The following is an 18,065-nucleotide window of genomic DNA, read 5'->3' as shown; positions in this document are numbered from 1 at the left end:
ATGATTTAGGGGCACTGTTGATGTGCCGTTGCAATGCTCTGTGTGCCAAAAATTGTCTCTGCCAAGGAACTGCTGGTCCCTCATGGACTTGCTCAGGGACTGTTCAGGGTTTGTGACTGCCAGCATCTCAAACAAAAGCAGGGAAATGAAGAAGGAAAGTGATCACCCTCTCTTCCCTCTCAGATGGGAAGTAATTTGGGTGAAAGGACAATGGGAGAAGTATTAAGAATATGTGAGGGCAGGAGCAGGACAAGGATCTGCTGGAGATGAAAGGGAGCACAGACTGGACTCTCAGTAGTCTCCACAGGAATGTCCAGCCTCTGAGTTTACAGGTCCTCAGTTCAGAGGTTGCATTAGCTTCTCCCTTCTCCTAGCTGGGAAAAGTAAGAAATCTTGTCCTGCAATGTAATACCCCAAGCTTGATCAGAAAAACAAACAAACAAAAATCAACAACAAGCAAAGAAGGCACTGATCGTAGTGTGTATGCAGAGGAATCTACAGTCTTTATTCTCTAGACATTGAGACACTCACTGAGGTGGGTACAAAGACTAATTACAGAAGAAAGTGACCAAGAGCTTCACATTTTGTGCATCCCTCAGGTCACTTTTTTGCCTCGTGACATTGTCACTCTTCTCCTTCTATCTTCCTATGAAACTCCCGGCTCTTCGCTCGGAGCTTGTTGACCTGCGACTCTGCAATGTCAGCCCGCTCCTCGGCTTCCTCCAGCTCGTGCTGGATCTTGCGGAACTTGGATAGGTTGACATTGGACAGTTCCTCCTGTGCAGGGAGAGGGAGTTGGTGGTGAGGAGCCCAGGTCAAGGGTTTTTTTCCTCCTGCATCTTGGCCTTGAGTGGCTGTGGGACTTCCCAGGGGAAGGCCCAGGGCTCCGTCCCCCACCCACCACTGCTTACACATAAGCCTCACACAGACCTCCTCATTCTCCTCCTTTTAGAAGACACATTGTAAACAGAACACAACAGGGTTTGAACATAATTCTGTCCTGGAATGTGGGAAGGAAACAAACTGGACAGCTGGATATCAGATTTTTTTAACTCTGGAAGTAAACCTTCAACTATCTCTGCAGACATAGAAATGAGGTTAGGAATTTCTAAGAGACAGTGAGTCCATGAGATCTCCTCAGTGTCCATCTCACAGATGCCCGTATCTGAGTTCAGAAGTCCTTGTCTGTACTGAACCATTTTCAAAGAAGCCATGCTCGGACATTCACTGTAGGACTTCCCTTAGTTCATTTCTGATTGCAGCATACCCAGAAAAAGGCACAGATTCCTTGCACAGTTCTAAATGCAGTGTACAATGTGGTGTGGGAGAGTACTTCTAAACACCTTCTCTGTCTGCTGAGACTTCCCTGGCAGTATCCAAAATGTGTAATTCCCTTTAGTAGGTAACCATATGCTGTATCAGAAGTATTTTTAATGCAACGTTATGTGTTCCTAGGCACAGAATTCTGGAGTTTTGGCAGGTCATTTATTTCAAAACTTCTCTGAATTGCAAGGGTTAACAAGCATCTTTTGCAAAGATAGTTATAGGAATTGCAGAATTCTGAAAGTATGTTCTTCTCAAAACTTCTTAATATATTACAGTTCCTTCCTACAGTCAGCTTTGTTGTTGTAATGCAAAAAAGGGTAGGTACACTTGCCCTCCTCATTACCCATCTTATTCACTCATTCATTTCATGCTCAAAGCCTAGGCTAATTTATAAACATTTCAAAGAACTCACACTTAATTAGTGACTAGTGATACTATCAAGTTTTCTAAGATTAATTTCCTCAGCAACCATGCTACACACCTAGAAAATTTTTTGCCAAGCACTCAGAGTGATACTTACAGCCTCTTCAGATTGTCTCTTGTAGGATTTCACCTTCATTTGGAGCTTGTCCACCAGATCCTGGAGCCTAAGAATATTCTTCCGGTCTTCCTCAGACTAAAGCAGTTGGCAAACAGGAAAGACAGTAAATTGGTTTCACGACCACATGAGTTGGGATTCCACTAGCCAATGAAGTGCAAAAACTTTTACTTCCTGTGAGAGGGTATGTCAGCCCGCAGAGGCCTCCTGCCTTACCTGGTAGGTCAGCTCCTTCACCCTCCTCTCGTACTTGCGCACACCCTTCACGGCTTCAGCGCTGCGCTTCTGCTCAGCATCAACCTCCCCTTCCAGCTCCCGCACCTGCAAGGACAAGCCCATGCTTGGAGCTTCCCTGATGGCTGCTTATGTGACATGTTCACTCATGTACAAAGAGCAGCCCTACGCACTCTGGCCTCCAGCTTCTGGATTTGCTTCTTGCCTCCCTTCAGGGCCAACTGCTCAGCCTCGTCCAGACGGTGCTGCAGGTCCTTCACCGTCTGGTCCAGGTTCTTCTTCATCCTCTCCAGGTGGGCGCTGGTGTCCTGCTCCTTCTTCAGCTCTTCTGCCATCATGGCTGCCTGATGAGAACAAAGGGTCAAGTCCATTTGGGGGCAGTTGAAAGGAGAATACATCCAGCATCAGCAATGAAAGGAGCCCCTGACTCACATCTGTGATGGCCTTCTTAGCCTTCTCTTCAGCATTGCGGGCTTCCTGGATCGTATCCTCCATTTCACTCTGAATTTGGGTAATGTCTGTTTCCAGCTTCTTCTTGGTGTTGATCAAGCTGGTGTTCTGTGCAAAGAGACAGTTCAAGACCTGTGTTCTGAGGCCTGCAATACCTAACCTACAGCCTGAGCCAAGTCTTTACTCTTCAAGCTTGTGATTCAAACTCTGGAACTCTCTTTAAAATGGTTGCTTACAAACTGACTGTGGGCTCAGGTGATGGGTGCTGAGCACACCTTTCCTTCTGGACAGCAGTAGAGAGGCCATTCTAGACCACTACCCTGCCCAATCCACTGTTATGCAGCTGCCCTCTGTGTTTGCTGTGTCAACACAGCTGCTTTTGGTACCACACCCTTACCTGGGTATGGAGGAGCTGCACACGTTCGGTGGCATCCAGAAGCTCCTGCTCAGCCAGTTTCCGCGAACGCTCCGTCTGCTCCAGAGCTGCCCGTAGCTCCTCAATTTCAGCCTGCAACAGGTTTGCTCTGCGCTCCACCATGGCCACCTGCTCCTTCAGGTCCTCCTGTGTCCTCAGAGCATCGTCCAAGTGTATCTGGGTATCCTGAGAAAAAGACAAGAGAAATTGGAAGGTACCAGTGTGTGCTTGCATGACAAAACTGTCAGAGATGTCTCCTCTCTTTCAGCAGCTTTGCTGAACAAACCTTGAGCACTCCTTGGGTGTTCCTCAGGTTCTTTTGTGCCTCTGCAGCCACGCGGTTGGCATGGCTCAGCTGGATCTCCATTTCATTCAGGTCTCCCTCCATCTTCTTCTTCAGCCGCAGGGCTTCATTCCTGCTCCTGATCTCAGCATCCAGGCTGCTCTGCAAGGACTCCACAATTCTGAGGTGGTTTCTCTTCAGCTGGTCAATCTCCTCATCTTTCTCTGCTATCTTCCTGTCAATCTCTGACTTCACCTGGTTGAGCTCAAGCTGGAGGCGCAGGATCTTCCCCTCTTCATGTTCCAGGGAGGCCTGGGCAAGTGGACACAAGCATTTGTAACATCGATAAAGCTACTGCTTGCTTTCCAGGTAGTTGCAGCACATTCCAGGAAATCTCAGTTGGCTGTGCCCCACCGCTGGAACAGAGGTGCAACAAGCAGGTTTTAGCCCTATTTCTCCATTCCTCCTATTTTTATGCAGACACCAGTGATTATGGGCCTGTACCTCAGCTTCCTCCAGAGCAGCCTGGATTTCAGATTTCTCCTGCTCAATCTGCTTCTTGACTTTCTCCAGCTCATGAATCGCCTTTCCTCCCTCTGCAATCTGCTCCGTGAGGTCGGAAATCTCCTCTGTGGGAACAACCACCAATGGCATGGTCAGGCACAGAGCACAACGGGAAGGGCCCTGTCGCACCAAGGTGACAGACATCCCTGCCCACCTGCAGGCACAGACCCATGTGCAGCGGTGCGTAGTGCTGGACAGGAGAAAGCCCTGCCAGGAGCAGAGGGATGGGCACTTACGCTGCAAGTTCTTGTTCTCCCGCTTCAGCGTTTCCAGGTGGTCCAAGGACTCCTCATAGGCATTCTTCATCTTAAAGAGCTCCGTGCTGAGAGATCGAGCCTCCTTCTGGGAGGCTTCCAGCTCAGCCTGTGTCTCTTCGTACTTCTGCTTCCATTCTGCCAGGATCTGAAGAGAAACCAGGTGTGAGTTTGGATGTGGCCATCAGGAGGGGATGCTCTGCCCAGGAACCCCACGTCTGGAGCCCAAAAGACCTTGTCAAAGTTCTTCTGCTTCTTATCCAGAGCTGCGCAGGCAGCATTTGATCTCTCCACATCAATCATCAGGTCCTCCACTTCATTCTGCAGCCTCTGCTTTGTCTTTTCCAGGGAGGCACATTTGGCATTCACAGCTTCAACGTGTTCCTCTGCCTCTTGCAGGCGCTGTGCCAGCTTCTTCCTGGGAGGTGGTAAGCACAGCTTATAATTGCGGAATAAAATAGGCTTTGTTTTTTTCTTTTTCACCACAGTACTGAAATGCTTGACAGTATTTTGTGCCATGCTCATGGTGCAGTGCATATTCCAGACAGTCATTTTTCTTCCCATTTCCTTTCCCCAGGGTCTAGCTGGCCCTCTGCCCTCTGTAAACACCACACATTGCCTTTCCCATGCATTCATAATCATGTAGCCTATTCTCCTTGTGATTTTCAAAACTACGCCATTTATAGCACTTATTTCTCTTCCATATAATTCCTCCCCAAGCAAGTTGTAGACTTTTGCCTTTCATTTTATCTGTTGTCTCTTCAAAATTCCATTCTAGGTTTCTGCCAACCTTCCCCGCCTTCCCCACGTACTTGGCCTCCTCCAGCTCCTCCGTGCGCTGAATAGCGTCAGTCTCGTATTTGGTTCTCCACTGGGCCACTTCGCTGTTGGCCTTGGACAGCGCACGCTGCAGCTCCCCCTTGGCTTCCTGCTCCTCCTCATATTGTTCCCGGAGCAAGTCACAGTCGTGGCGAGCAGACTGCAGGGCGTGGGCCAGGGCGTTCTTGGCCTGATGGTAAAAAGATTGCCATAAGTAGTAGGTGCATGCTGGGAAATTTTCTCTTAGTGGCACTTTGCTGTTGGAATATGTCCCAGAGAAATAGTAATTAACTGACTACATGAAAAAGAAATAAAAAACAAGGTCTCATATGCTGCCAAAATCCATGAGTCCTGCACTGACAGTGCCTAGATTGCATGACCTAATACAAGTTCTAAGCTTTTAATTAGATCGCCTTTTGAACTCTTGAACACTGCACCAAAAAAACCCAAAAGTATCTTCACCTTTATTTCTTCCTCAAGTTGCCGTTTCAGTTCTTCAATCTGCTGGGTGAAAGCCTGTTTCCCTCTAGACAGCTGAGAAATCAAAGCATCCTTTTCATCCACCTGGCGTGCAAATTCACCTAGAAACGTTTGCAATGAAGAAAATATTTTAATAGTGAAGAGAGTCATTTCAGGGATTCTTCCATTTCTAAACTAGAGGTGGAATTGCTGTACCAGATTCTGTCTGCAGACGAGCTCTTTGAGCACTGAGGTCGCTGATCATGCGCTGATTCTGTTCCTCCTTTGTTTTAATCTCATTCAGTTGGTCTTCCAGAGTGCGGCACATCTTCTCCAGGTTCGCCTAGGTGTCAATCACACATAAGAAAATTGACTTAATACCTTTATTCTGTCTTAGTTAAGGAAAATGGAAAATGTGTCAGAATGTGTGGTTTACATATCTGGGGAGTATGTGTACATGCCCACAATTCTGTATATTAGAGTTAAAGGAAAGAGTTATAACCTGATAATAGTTAATAAGATAATAATAAACACAAAGACTACATTGTTTTCAAATTTCTAATAAAAGTATATGTGTACCTTGGCTTTGGAGACAGACTCCATGTTACTGGCCAAGTCGTCAATCTCCATCTTCAGCTCGCTCTTCTCCTTCTCCAGCTTCTGCTTCACTCGCTGCAGGTTGTCGATCTGCTCCCCAAGCTCAGCTGTGCTGTCCGCGTGCTTCTTGCGCAGGGCGGCAGCCGTGGCTTCGTGCTGCAGCGTGGCCTCTTCCAGGTCGCGACGCATCTTCTGAAACTCTGCCTCACGCTTCTTGTTCATCTCAATCTGAGCTGCCGTAGCCCCTCCTGCTTCCTCCAGGCGCTCGCTGATCTCCTCTAGCTCCCTGGAGAGGTCAGCGCGATGCTTCTCGGCTTTTGCCCGAGAGGTTCGCTCGGCCTCAATTTCCTCCTCCAGTTCCTCAATACGGGCCTGTGGAACATTAGGGACCCTTCACACTCAGGTCTTCTCCTACCTGACCTGAGACTGGGAGAGAAAGGGAAAGGAACAGAGACTTGCCTGAAGCTCCTTGATCTTCTTCTGTAACTGGATGCCTAGAAGTTGCTCATCCTCGATCTTGCTCTGGATCTGGCTGATTTCAAAGTCTTTCCTGTGGGCAAATCAAACCATGTTAGAGATCAGGGAAAAAAGACAAGTGTGACCAGCCCAGCACTCAGGTGTCCCACAGCCACACTTACTTCTTCAGTTTCTCATCCAGCTGCTGCTTATCATTTTCCAAGTCCATTATGGTGTCTTGGGCCAGCTTCAGGTCTCCTTCCAGTTTTCTCTTAGCTCTCTCAAGGTCCATGCGCAGTTTCTTCTCTTGCTCCAGGGACCCTTCCAGCTAAAAAGAACAAGACCCTCAGCTCACAACCGGTCAGGTCTAACTCCATACCTGTCCTGTTCTTGATGGATGGCCGTGTGCTCACATCATCCACTTGCTGCTCCAGCTTGGTCTTGGCTTTGGTCAGTGTGTTGACTTTGTCCTCTTCTGCCTGCAGGTCATCCAGTGTCTGCTGATGGGCCTCTTGGAGGGCTTTCTTCTCTTTTGTCAGCTTCACAATGGTCTCGTCCAGAGCTGCCATCTCCTCTGTCAGGTTTTTCACCTTTGGGAAGAAGGGAGTAAGGGCAGATATAAAAAAATTCTTTAAAATTTCTTTCCTGGGATAGTGACTTCTTCTGCCTCATACCTTGTTTTCGGTGGCATGTTTTTCCTTTTCAACCTTGGCCAATGTTAACTCAAGGTCGTCAATGTCTTTCTTCAGCTCTGAACATTCATCCTCCAGTTTCCTTTTCTTGGCTGTCAGCTCAGCATTAATTTCTTCCTCATCCTCAGCCCTCTCAGTCACCTCTTTAACTTTGGCTTCCAGCTGGATTTTGGTTTTGATGAGCTGGTCACATCTTTCCTCAGCATCAGCCAAGGCATCCGCTTCCTGGTGGGAAAATAACTTTTTTAGGGATATGTTTTTTGAGGGAATATTGAGATGTTTCCTTCATAGTTTAAAGTCCTGGATAGCAATTTTGTAGTTAAAAACTTAGTGTATGTTCCAACAGAATTAAATATAATAGAGAATTGATTTTACATTGTTGGTTTTGAAGCAGCCAGTTTTGAAACATTTCATTTTAAAATGAAATAAAATGATTTTCAGTCTACATGAAGCTCCAGGTATTTACATATTTGTGCAAGGTATATAATCAAATATCATCCCATGATATCAAACATTAGAACAAAGTACATAAATTTGGGTTTAATCAAAAGAATGTCTCCCACATTTATGAAGTTCTGAGTGATAACCATATGCCATGATACATATAAATACTGAAGTCACAGTTATGCTTACATCATGGTTGTATTTCTCTTTTTTTCACTCTACTGCATTTTGGAGCAACAGTTTCTGATTTACATTTAGATCACAATGGCTCAAAATGCTCAGCATCCAGCAGCTTTGGCTTTTCTATGTGAGACCCTCGTCAGATCAGAAGAAAGAGAGTTGCTGAAAGAATTGTCTCTAGGCTTTTTTTGCAACAGATGTCCTATGTTATATTTTGTCTCAAGTTTCAGTCTAACACAAATAATATGAAAGAGAAATTATCATTTTAGCAGTGAGTGGATTTTTTCATCTTTTTACAGTTTAAGATTCTCTATAAAAGGGGGCACGTACATTTTCCTATATGCCACATACTCTGCATAGTATTACTTTGAAGATAGAGTCTTTTCTGTTCTGTGAATGATTTAATTTAGAAACCACAGCATTACAATACCACAGCTGTATCACATAATGTTATACAGTGATTCTGAGTAATTTAGGAGGGCAAGTGAGAATATTAAATCCTGTTTTCCCTGAGTTAGGTCAATATTATGACATGGTGATGTTGATTGTTCTGATGCCGTTTAACTGTCTGTAAATGATTGAGACCTCAGCATAACAAATGGAAATGTCTCACTTGTAATATCTTGCCTACAGCCTCCTTATTGAAGCTAGTTATATTTTTAAGAGCAATACTTAATGAAATACAATTGAATTGAATTGAATTGTAATTTCTATGTGTCTTTTGAAACCGTAGATGTAAATATCAGCCTGATAGTCACAGTTCAGTTAAGATGAGGCATGCTGGTAGTACTCACTGCCTGCACTTGGAGCTGCAGGTCATTTTTCTCCTGCACCAGTTTCACCATTTTCTGCTCCAGCTCCTTCCTCTTTGCCTCAGACTTCGCAAGCTCTTCCTTGGTTTTCTCAAACTCTTGTTTCATGTTGGCCATCTCTTTCTCAGATTCTGCGCTCTTCAGCAAGGGCTTGATCTTGAAGAACAACTTCATCCAGGGCCAGTGCTTGACATTCATGAATGCACGGATGTTGTACTGGATGCAGAAGATGGACTCCCTGAAAGGTGAGTCAAATTAATATTAAATATTAAATATTTAGACCATGGTGACACAACAAGCCAAATTCAGTGAATCAAATCTGAAGAAATGTCTACCTCCTCTCCACCATTCTCTGGTATTCCATTCTCATCAGGAAGCCCCTGCACCTGGCCTGTGTGCGGGTGATGAGCTGTGCCAGCTTCTCATCCCTCATCTCTTCCAAGAGGCCTATCAGCCCAGCTTTGAAGAACACCTTGGGTAAGAACATGAAAACAGGTGCAGTGTATGTGATTGTTGTTCAGTGTAGCCCAGTACCCTGTCCCCCATGGCAGATAATATGGGAAGTTAAGAGAAAGAGCAAAGGCACAATGTATGTAGCAATAGACCCTCTTTTAAATCTCCAAGTGTCCAGTTATCTCCAGTTGAAGGACTATAATAGCCAGATATTTGGCTCTCTTTTCATTAACTCTTGATTCTTTTATTCGAGAGGTTTGTTCTTCAATTAGGAACCCTTAATTAACCCTTAATTAAATTATCCTATGGCAATGAATTTCAATTTTATTCAAGTGTTAAGTCAATAAGTACTTAGCTGCTTTCTTTTAAACAGGCTATTTGATCATTTCACATACTATCTGGAGGATCCAAGTATCAATCTCAACCCACACAAATCAAAAACACATAGTACTTGAAACAAACAGTTCTTGTACCTTGGTGTGCCCAAATTTGTACTGAGTGTGGTCTATATCAATTGACCCAAGAAGTTTCTCACAAGCCTTCTTGCTGTCAATGAACTGTCCCTCGGGGATAGCACTTGCATTTAAAACTTTGTATCTGGGGGAGAAAATAGAAGGACATGCATTGGAATTGATGATCTTAAGGGTCTTTTCCAACCAAAATGATTCTATGATTCTATGAATGTAAAGAAGGTTTGTTATTGAGACCTGTTGACTGGTACACTGCAAGAAAGAGTCTAAGAACTGTTGAGAACATAACACTGCTGCTAAACATAAACTTTAGAGAAGGCTTTAGTTACCAGAGGTGAAACTTAAATTTCATAAGCTACTCAAGATGGACAAAATGACCCAGTTAGGGGAAGAAGTCTGACCTCTGTTTAAAATCTGCATACAGGACTCTGTTGGGAAATCCTTTTCTGCAAATTCTGATCCCTTCCAGCACGCCATTACACCGCAGCTGATGAAGCACTAGTTCATGCTCCATGGCACCTAAAATTCAGAGCACAAATATATACTATTTTCTATAATAAAGAGGGGAAGAGCTGCATCATACTGAAAACTGTCTGTGTGTGAGTCTTACCAGGAGTTTTTGTTTCATTTGGGATGATGCAGCGTACAAAATGAGGGTGGGTGCTTCTCAGATTGGTCATGAGCTTGTTTAAATTCTCCTGGTAGAGTCATTAACAAAGTTTATATTAGTAAATGTTATTTCCACCATAAGCATCAAGCCTACTGAAAAGAGATATTGAGATATCAGACAAAAATTAGCTTGCAGAATCCTGAACTGAAGCCCCCTGCACCAGGTTTTCTGACTTCCTACAGATCTTTGCTGTTAATTAACTTAGTGTATAGTTATTTTGATTAACCTGTTGAAAACATCATACTCTTAAATATACAACGTCAATGCTTTTTACTGACTGTAGTGTAATGCTTCCATGAGAAACTATATCCATCTTCCATTGCATGTAACCATAAACTTTCACCTCTGTGAGGCAGTTCGAAGAATAATACAGTAGGTAGTGAAGATGGTCATATGGAGCACACCACATAGAAACTTCCTCTATTCCCCACTTAAAACAAAAGGAACAAAAAGCTGAGGTTTATATGTCTAGATTACCTGTTTATCTTGTAAAGTAAGATGAGAATAAGGTGAGAGGGATCCCAGCCTTGTCTTGTAATTAATAGCCTTATACTTATTTATAAACATTTATTGCCTAAAATTAGTGAGGGGAAGCAAGTGCCTCCAGAGGACATCTCAGACTATGTAAATTAAGCAGCCAAAACATTAAGATGGCTAAACTCAAACCTGTCTAAACAGTAGGGTTAGTGGAAGAAAGTTTGAAAACATAACAGATATTATTTCTCCTACAATATCACCTCTTAAAGTGTTATGACCTGTAATCGTAGGCTTATAGCATTGTTTTTGAATGACACATGCTGGCAATACTTTCCCACTTGCTAGTTCGGGGCACTACAGCTAGGACTATTTTTCTTGGAGCATATACACACATTCCCATGTGCTCTTTCAGAGCACTGGCTAGAGTCTGTCAGGTGATCAAGAATCATATGACATCAGATCTGTAGAAAAATTAGGTTATATCAAGAAAACAGTCCTAAATGAAGGATGAATATGGTAATAAATAACATCAGGAGAGTCTCAGTATTTAACCTGGAAGAAGTGTATGGAGCAGCCAGGCAGAAGGACTTGGCTATGACAAAGAACTGTCAAGTATCTAACATCTTAAAAATCCAGAACCCTACGAGTGGTGATATTTCAGCCATAAGAGATTGATCCCTGAATTATGGAGAAAAACTAGAGATATAAATTGAGTAAATAGGTCACCCTCTAGACCAGTGGGCAGAATGTTGTTAAAGGGCAATAAAAGGTTCCGAAGTCAGAGGTGGACATCTGAAGGAAATCTAGTATATTTTACATGTATTTTATAAATTTTCTGTATGGCATTCTTCTGCTTGGAAACATCGTCCTGAGACAAGTGGACAAAAAGAAAGGTTGTGCATTTACTGGAATGGAGCATAAATAGATTATGGTAGATTTCTTCCTAGCACAATATGGCCCAAGAACTTCAGGTTCTTTTAACACAACTAAGCCAAAAAAAAAGATTGGCCATTTTAAATGGTGGATTTACTCCTCATCTTAGCAGGAAATAGTGAAATCTCTACTGTACCCTGAAAAGAGCTGAGACAGTCTGGAAGGAAGAACCTTTCTTCTTGCTACCTTTCTTCCCAGCACTAGCCTCTGCAAAATTGAAAAGAAATTAATCAGATTTTAGATGTTTGCTTTTTTCTTTTATGATTCCTTTCTGTAAACTGTACATCAGTAAAAATAAGGGATTCATAGAACCAACCTGCTTCAGCTCCACCGTAATTGGCAAAGAGTAAGGCCAATGTTTTCAGTGACGATTTCTGGTACAACCCAATGACAGTTTCATTCAGAGGGTCCTTGTTCTTCTCCAGCCAGCCAGTGATGTTGTAGTCCACCGTACCCGCGTAGTGTATCAGAGAGAAGTGAGCCTCAACCTTCCCTTTGGTAGGTTTGGGTTTCTGAAAGTTAGCGGACTTGCCCAGATGTTGGTCATAGAGCTTGTTCTTGAAAGAGGTGTCAGTCGCCTTGGGGAACATGCACTCCTCTTCCAGGATGGAGAAGATGCCCATGGGCTAGGAGAAATGCACAAGGGAAACACACTGTAATTTAGTTTTCAGGGCAATAATTACCTTCACCTAGACTGAGTAGTGGGACACAGACTGATATATACATCAGAAAATACTATTATTAAATTACTTTTTTGCTAGAAAGTGAGATTAAACATGTTGATACTTAGATTTTTTAACACCAAATGAGTCATAAAGATTAAGAGAAATTCATTTAGTTTGTATTGAGTACCTACTTTATAAAATCAGAGCACTACTTCCTTATCCAGAGGGACTCAAAGCACACACAGATGTGTTAGACAAATTGAACATGAGCCAGCAATACACCCTTGTGGCAAAGGCAGCCAACTCATCCTGGGCTGCATTAAGAATGTTACCAGCAGCTCAAGAGAGGTGATCCTTCCCCTTTACTCTGCTCTGCTGAGAAACATCTGGAGTTCTGTGTCCAGCTCTTGGCTCCCCAGTACAAGAGAAACGTGGACATAGCAGAGATAGCCCCATGACAGGCCATGACTGGAACGTCTGACATACAAGGAGAAGCTGATAGAGATGGGACTATTCAGCGTGGAAAAGAGAAGGCTCTGGGGATCTTATCAATGTGTATAAATATCTAATGGGAGGAGGTAAAGAAGACAGAGCTAGAGGTGTCTAGTGACAGGACAAGATAGGACAGACATGAATTGAAATAGACAAAATTCTATTTAAACAGAAGAAAAGTTTCTTTACTGTGAGTGGGGGCAACAGTTGGAACAGGTTCCCCAGAGTATCTGTGAAGTATCCTCCCTTGAACATATTAAAAATCCAACTGGACATAGTCTTGAGCAACCTGCTCTAACAGACACTGCTGTGACCAGGGGAGGTGGACTAAGTGATCTCCAGAGCTGCTTTCACACCTCAGCAGTTCTGTGATTCTGTGGTTCTAACTACTTATCATCCTTCCAGCCACTGAACTTCCCACCCATGTGCAGTGCAACCGTCTTCACATGGACAGTCAAAGGATGCACATCTAAGTGCGAGTCTGTGCTGACAGTTATGTATGTCCATCCTCTAGGCCAATTTTCCGAAGATATAGATATTCTGCCATACAAGCACAAGTCCGTTAGAGCTGAAAGGTGAGGAGGACACGCTGAGCTGGAAATTGACTCTAGTTGTTTTGGAAGAGCAATCTTATTGTGAGTTTGGCGATCTTTTGACCCTTGAAAAGAGATCAGTATGGACTTGCTGAGAGAAAGCTGTGTGAAATCTCTTTCATGTCTCACTTAACAGAAAAAATAAGCTACACAGCAAGGTATTTTGAATAACAAAAGCTGAATTTTTGTGTATGAACATAGATGATCTGTTTGAAAAATGAGACGAATTAAGTATAGAATTTCCATGTGTGTAATGCATTTGAACAGGGAAGATACCTTCTCAATGAGCTCAATGCAGGCAGCCAGGTCCATCCCAAAATCTATGAATGTCCATTCAATTCCCTCCTTCTTGTACTCCTCCTGCTCCAGCACGAACATGTGGTGGTTGAAGAACTGTTGCAGTTTCTCATTGGTGAAGTTGATGCACAGCTGCTCAAAGCTGTTAAACTGGAAATAAAATAAGAAAGACCTGTATGTACAACATGCAACAATCTCATCCTTTAAAAATAGGGAATGCAGTTATCTTGGCTTCTTTATCAAGTCTGTGCATTTCTCCAGTCTGCCTTATGTCTACATAACGAAACAGAGAAATACATCAAATCAGTTGTCCACAAGGAATTATTTTTTCATTGATAAAAATGTGAAGATAAAATCTAACTGCTGTACAATCTGAGACTAAATTATAGGGAGAAAAAAAAATGTTCAGTCTATTGTGATATACATGTTTTTACACTCTGTCCTTGATAATTTAAACCAAAGAATTTTTCTGACTGGACCATTCTGCACTTTTGAGTTGGCTTATTTTAAAATAAGACTGGTGCTTTGAAAGGTCATTTTGTGCTTCATGACCAAAAAAAAAAGGCAAATAGCTAAAAATAATTATATAATAGTATTATATCTTCTTCAAGAATATATCTCACAGAGATCTAGTTGCCACTTCCAAATAGCGCATACCAAATCTTTGTTACTTACATCAAAGATCTCAAAGCCAGCAATGTCCAGGACACCAATGAAGTACTGTCTGGGCTGCTTGGTATCCAGCTGTTCGTTGATACGAACAACCATCCACAAGAACATCCTCTCATAGACAGCCTTTGCCAGAGCACCTACAGCATTGTGCACCTATAAGAAAAATAAATGTCTGGAGTTACCATACAGAGCAGGGGAGAATCAAAAGGTTCTTGATTCAAAACATTTTTCCAGGTTAACACATATTTCTCACCTGCTGCGCAGTTTGACCCTTGGTCACATATTCATTCCCAACTTTGACACGGGGGTAGCAGAGGGCCTTGAGCATGTCAGCTGAATTCAGACCCATTAAATAGGCAGCCTTGTCAGCAACTAAAAAGACAGAAGAAAAAGGAAGAAATTAGTGCCAAACAGACTTTGAATCTTGGAATATTCTCTAAAGGCTGCACAGTTTAGACTTGTGTTCTTCGAAATCTTTTGATAGAATCTTGGTAACATCAAAGTCATTGTTACACATATTAGACTTTTCAATAAGAATTTTTAAGTCTGAAAATCTTCACTGAAGCACGTAGAAAATTCTCCTGGCACAAAATTGAAAGCTGCAGCTTGCCAGTCTGAATATTTGTAGCACATGTGTAGCTCAGGAGTTGCAGTGACAACAGTCAAGTATGGTCTACATTCAGGTGATCAAAAACACCCAGTGTTTAGGGTAGACACAGAGGAGATATCTCTCTTCTCTTTCTGAGCTTTGGTTTCTAACGTTCTGTAAAACTCATTGGTTTTCATACTTTTACCTATGGTACGTCACACCTTCTGCCTAGTCCTTTTGCAAGAGGAACCATTGCTCAGATAGCTGGAGACAAGAGTTGTAGGTCATGTGCCAACACAGGAGAGGAATCAAATACACCTCTCACACCAGAGTTCCCTGAGTGCCTGACAGATGAGGGTGAACGCAAATGGTCCCTCATCCTGTTACACTGAACCACTTGGCTATTTCACAATTGCAAGCCATATTTCAACACAGGTGTGACTAATAGTGTTACAGGAGGGACATCCATTGCTCATGACTCCCTGGAAGTATAAAAAGGACAGTCTAAATGGTTGATTGTTCACAGCATTAAAAAATCCTGAGCTCAGAGAACATGATAAGAGGACAAGGAACAGTTTATTCTGGCTCATAATTTCCTTGGATCCTAAAATCCAACAAAGAACAACTTTTGCTGTCTTTCATATCCATAGTGGCTTACAGAAAGATTAATTATCAAGTTTGATAATACCTTCTGTGCCATCAGGCTCTGCCTGCTCCTCTCTTGGTTTCTGCTTGAACTTCAAATTCCCATAGTGCATGACGGCCCCTGTCAGCTTGTAGATGGCAGTCTTTTCATCAGCAGTGAAGCCCAGGATGTCAATGGCACTCTGGTAATACAGTCACCAAAGTGAAATATTTGCGTGTTCTGTGATGCATGACCTATGCTTGCTGACCTTTTTTGTAGGCTACTTACATCTGTAGCCATCAGCTCCTCCTTGTCATCAATGCTGGGAACAGTGATTTCACCTTGACTCACAAAAGGGTAGTCATAGGGGTTGGTAGTGATGAGAAGCATTTCTGAAAACAAATAGGTCCATGGGTTAACATTAATTGTTTTTGTAATGTAGTTAAATGTTGCTCGGTGATCTTCTCCACAATGCTGTGATGCCTCCTACCAATTAGCTCCGGTTTCTTGTTGGAGGTGATCTGATAGAAGATGTGGTAGCTTCTTTCCGCCTTGAGCTGGAAAGTGACTCTGGACTTCTCCAGCAGATCTGGCAAGGAAGGCAGAAGAGTCAGGCACAGAAATGCACATGGAGGTGGGAATTTGGGGAGGAATGGGATCAGGCCAGGAGAGTCTCTTACAAGTTTCAATGTCTGCAGAAGCCAGTTTGCCGGTAGCTCCAAAGTGGATTCTGATGAATTTGCCCTGTTAAGGAGAAGAAGCAACATTTCAGCCTAAATGCATTTAATTGCCATCCCCTTATGTGAGAATACCAGTAGCCCATCACTGCTGTTATAAATGAGGAGGGATTTTGTCCAAAGCAACAACTTACAAAGCGTGAGGAGTTGTCGTTCCTCACGGTCTTGGCGTTTCCAAAGGCCTCCAGCAGTGGGTTGGCGCTGATGATTTGATCCTCAAGCGTTCCCTGCAGGATGATAGATATTGCTGGTTATCCTTTCCAAAAATCATGTCAGGAATGGAGAAAATCTTTGATTCAAGCGAGCATCTATTAATTTACCTGCATTTTGCCGGGCTCTTCCTTCTTCTTCTCTCCACTTGCTGCAATTGTTGCAAAGTACTGGATGACACGCTTGGTGTTCACAGTCTTCCCTGCACCGGATTCTCCACTGTCAAAGCAAAGAGAGAAGCAGAGAGCGTGTGGTCAGGCAGGAGATCCCCTGGCACTGGGCAGCACCACGAGGACCCAGCAGGGAGTGTACGTACGTGATCAGGATCGACTGGTTCTCGCGATCTGTGAACGAGACAGAATTAAAGATGGTGTTAGTGGTTGACTTGGGTAACGCTGAGCTGAATGACAAGTAAAGCTGTAAATGTAAGTTAGGGATTCTTCAGAAAGTCCAAGAGTAGTAATCCAAGTAGTCCAAGAGAAGCCAATTCCTTGCCAGGTCCTAGCAGTAGTAAGTACAGACCCAAATGGATGCATAGTGCTCTAAGGCACGGGGTCCTGAGTCAAGCTGTGCATCCACCTGCCCTTCACACAGTTCTCATAATGCAATCTAATCAAACTGCCTAGTTGCATTCAAAATGGTGGATTACATGGAATAAAATCTTCTTTCCTGTCAGTGAAAGGAAGTAGCAAACTGTGTCAAGTACTATTTCTGTAGTGGGAGAATGAAGAATTTAATACAATAAAGTGTAAATAATATACATTCCTGAGGCCATGTGTGCTACTGGGTCACTTTCACTTGAAATGAATTCCTGCATAACTCAATCAAGTGCTCAGTCAAGCATCTTGGCAGTGTTTTTAGCTGGCTTGTCACATGCTCCAGTGAGATCAGTGGGGCTTTTCAATTTAAGTTGCTGTGAGGGAGGTCAAACACTCACCAGTCAGCATGAACTGATAGGCATTGTCAGAGATGGAGAAGATGTGTGGAGGGGCCTCACTGCGCTTCTTGCCTCTGTAGGCCAACACCACCTCCGGGTTGTACACCGGCAGCCACTTGTAGGGGTTGACGGTGACGCAGAAGAGACCCGAGTAGGTCTGTGAGGAAGGGACACAGCACGTTGCCTTCCCCTGAGCCTGGCAGAGCAGTTCTCCCAGCTCCCCAAAGGAAGACTGCTGCTGGTACTTACGTAGATCATCCAGGCTGCATAACGCTCTTTGAGGTTGTACAGCACAGCGGGTTCGTGGAGGTGGGTCATCATGGCCATGTCCTCGACTTTGTCATACTTGGGAGGGTTCATGGAGAAGACTTGATCATCCTTGACGGTCAGGGTCTGCCAGGGAAATGAAAGATCCATGAATGTCAGCTAAAAGCTCAGAGTGGGAATCAAATAGTGTCCTGCAGCCTTGTTTTTCACTCACCTCTCCAGCTTCAGTCTTGACAATGACCTTCCCTGATTCCCTACTCTGGATTGTCCCTTTCACAAAAGATTCCTTGGGATGCACCACAAAGACGGATGACTTGGCATCAAACGGCTTGTTTTGGGCTGCAATTCTCTCCTTCTCTGATTTTCGGAGGTAAGGAGCCGCCTCCCCAAAAACAGCCATCTCAGCGTCTGACGACATGTCTGCACTTTATTGAAGGTGCGTCAGCAGAGGATTC

At 43.6% G+C, this 18,065-nt stretch overlaps 1 protein-coding gene across 3 annotated transcripts; it reads right to left on the bottom strand.

Moving 5' to 3' along the window:
- Positions 1–563: 563 nt before the first annotated feature.
- LOC308047670 (myosin heavy chain, skeletal muscle, adult-like) lies at positions 564–18,028 on the bottom strand (the record flags this gene model as incomplete). Of its 3 annotated transcripts, none has more annotated exons than XM_080356332.1 (38): positions 564–777; positions 1,847–1,942; positions 2,081–2,185; positions 2,272–2,442; positions 2,531–2,656; positions 2,946–3,149; positions 3,250–3,558; positions 3,751–3,875; positions 4,047–4,212; positions 4,299–4,482; positions 4,877–5,073; positions 5,346–5,464; positions 5,559–5,685; positions 5,922–6,311; positions 6,399–6,489; positions 6,578–6,723; positions 6,809–6,985; positions 7,070–7,312; positions 8,506–8,761; positions 8,859–8,995; positions 9,450–9,573; positions 9,848–9,965; positions 10,057–10,144; positions 11,663–11,726; positions 11,839–12,152; positions 13,553–13,723; positions 14,249–14,398; positions 14,499–14,617; positions 15,523–15,661; positions 15,748–15,851; positions 15,950–16,048; positions 16,140–16,203; positions 16,331–16,423; positions 16,517–16,625; positions 16,723–16,750; positions 17,344–17,500; positions 17,593–17,736; positions 17,825–18,028. In XM_080356332.1, the coding sequence occupies 38 exons, from the start codon at positions 18,026–18,028 to the stop codon at positions 625–627; spliced, it is 5,811 nt and encodes a 1,936-aa protein (XP_080212458.1). In that variant the 3' UTR covers positions 564–624. The 3 variants fall into 3 exon arrangements, with proteins under 3 accessions (XP_080212458.1, XP_080212457.1, XP_080212459.1); XM_080356331.1 differs by having other exon boundaries at positions 11,663–11,733; positions 11,843–12,152; XM_080356333.1 differs by having other exon boundaries at positions 11,663–11,733; positions 11,858–12,152.
- Between the last annotated feature and the right edge of the window lie 37 nt (positions 18,029–18,065).

Source organism: Nesoenas mayeri (genome assembly GCF_963082525.1).
Source record: "Nesoenas mayeri genome assembly, chromosome: 19".
NCBI classification, from domain to species: domain Eukaryota; kingdom Metazoa; phylum Chordata; class Aves; order Columbiformes; family Columbidae; genus Nesoenas; species Nesoenas mayeri.
The sequence above is the reverse complement of the archived record's forward strand: the minus strand, read 5'-3'. Positions and strand labels throughout refer to the sequence as shown.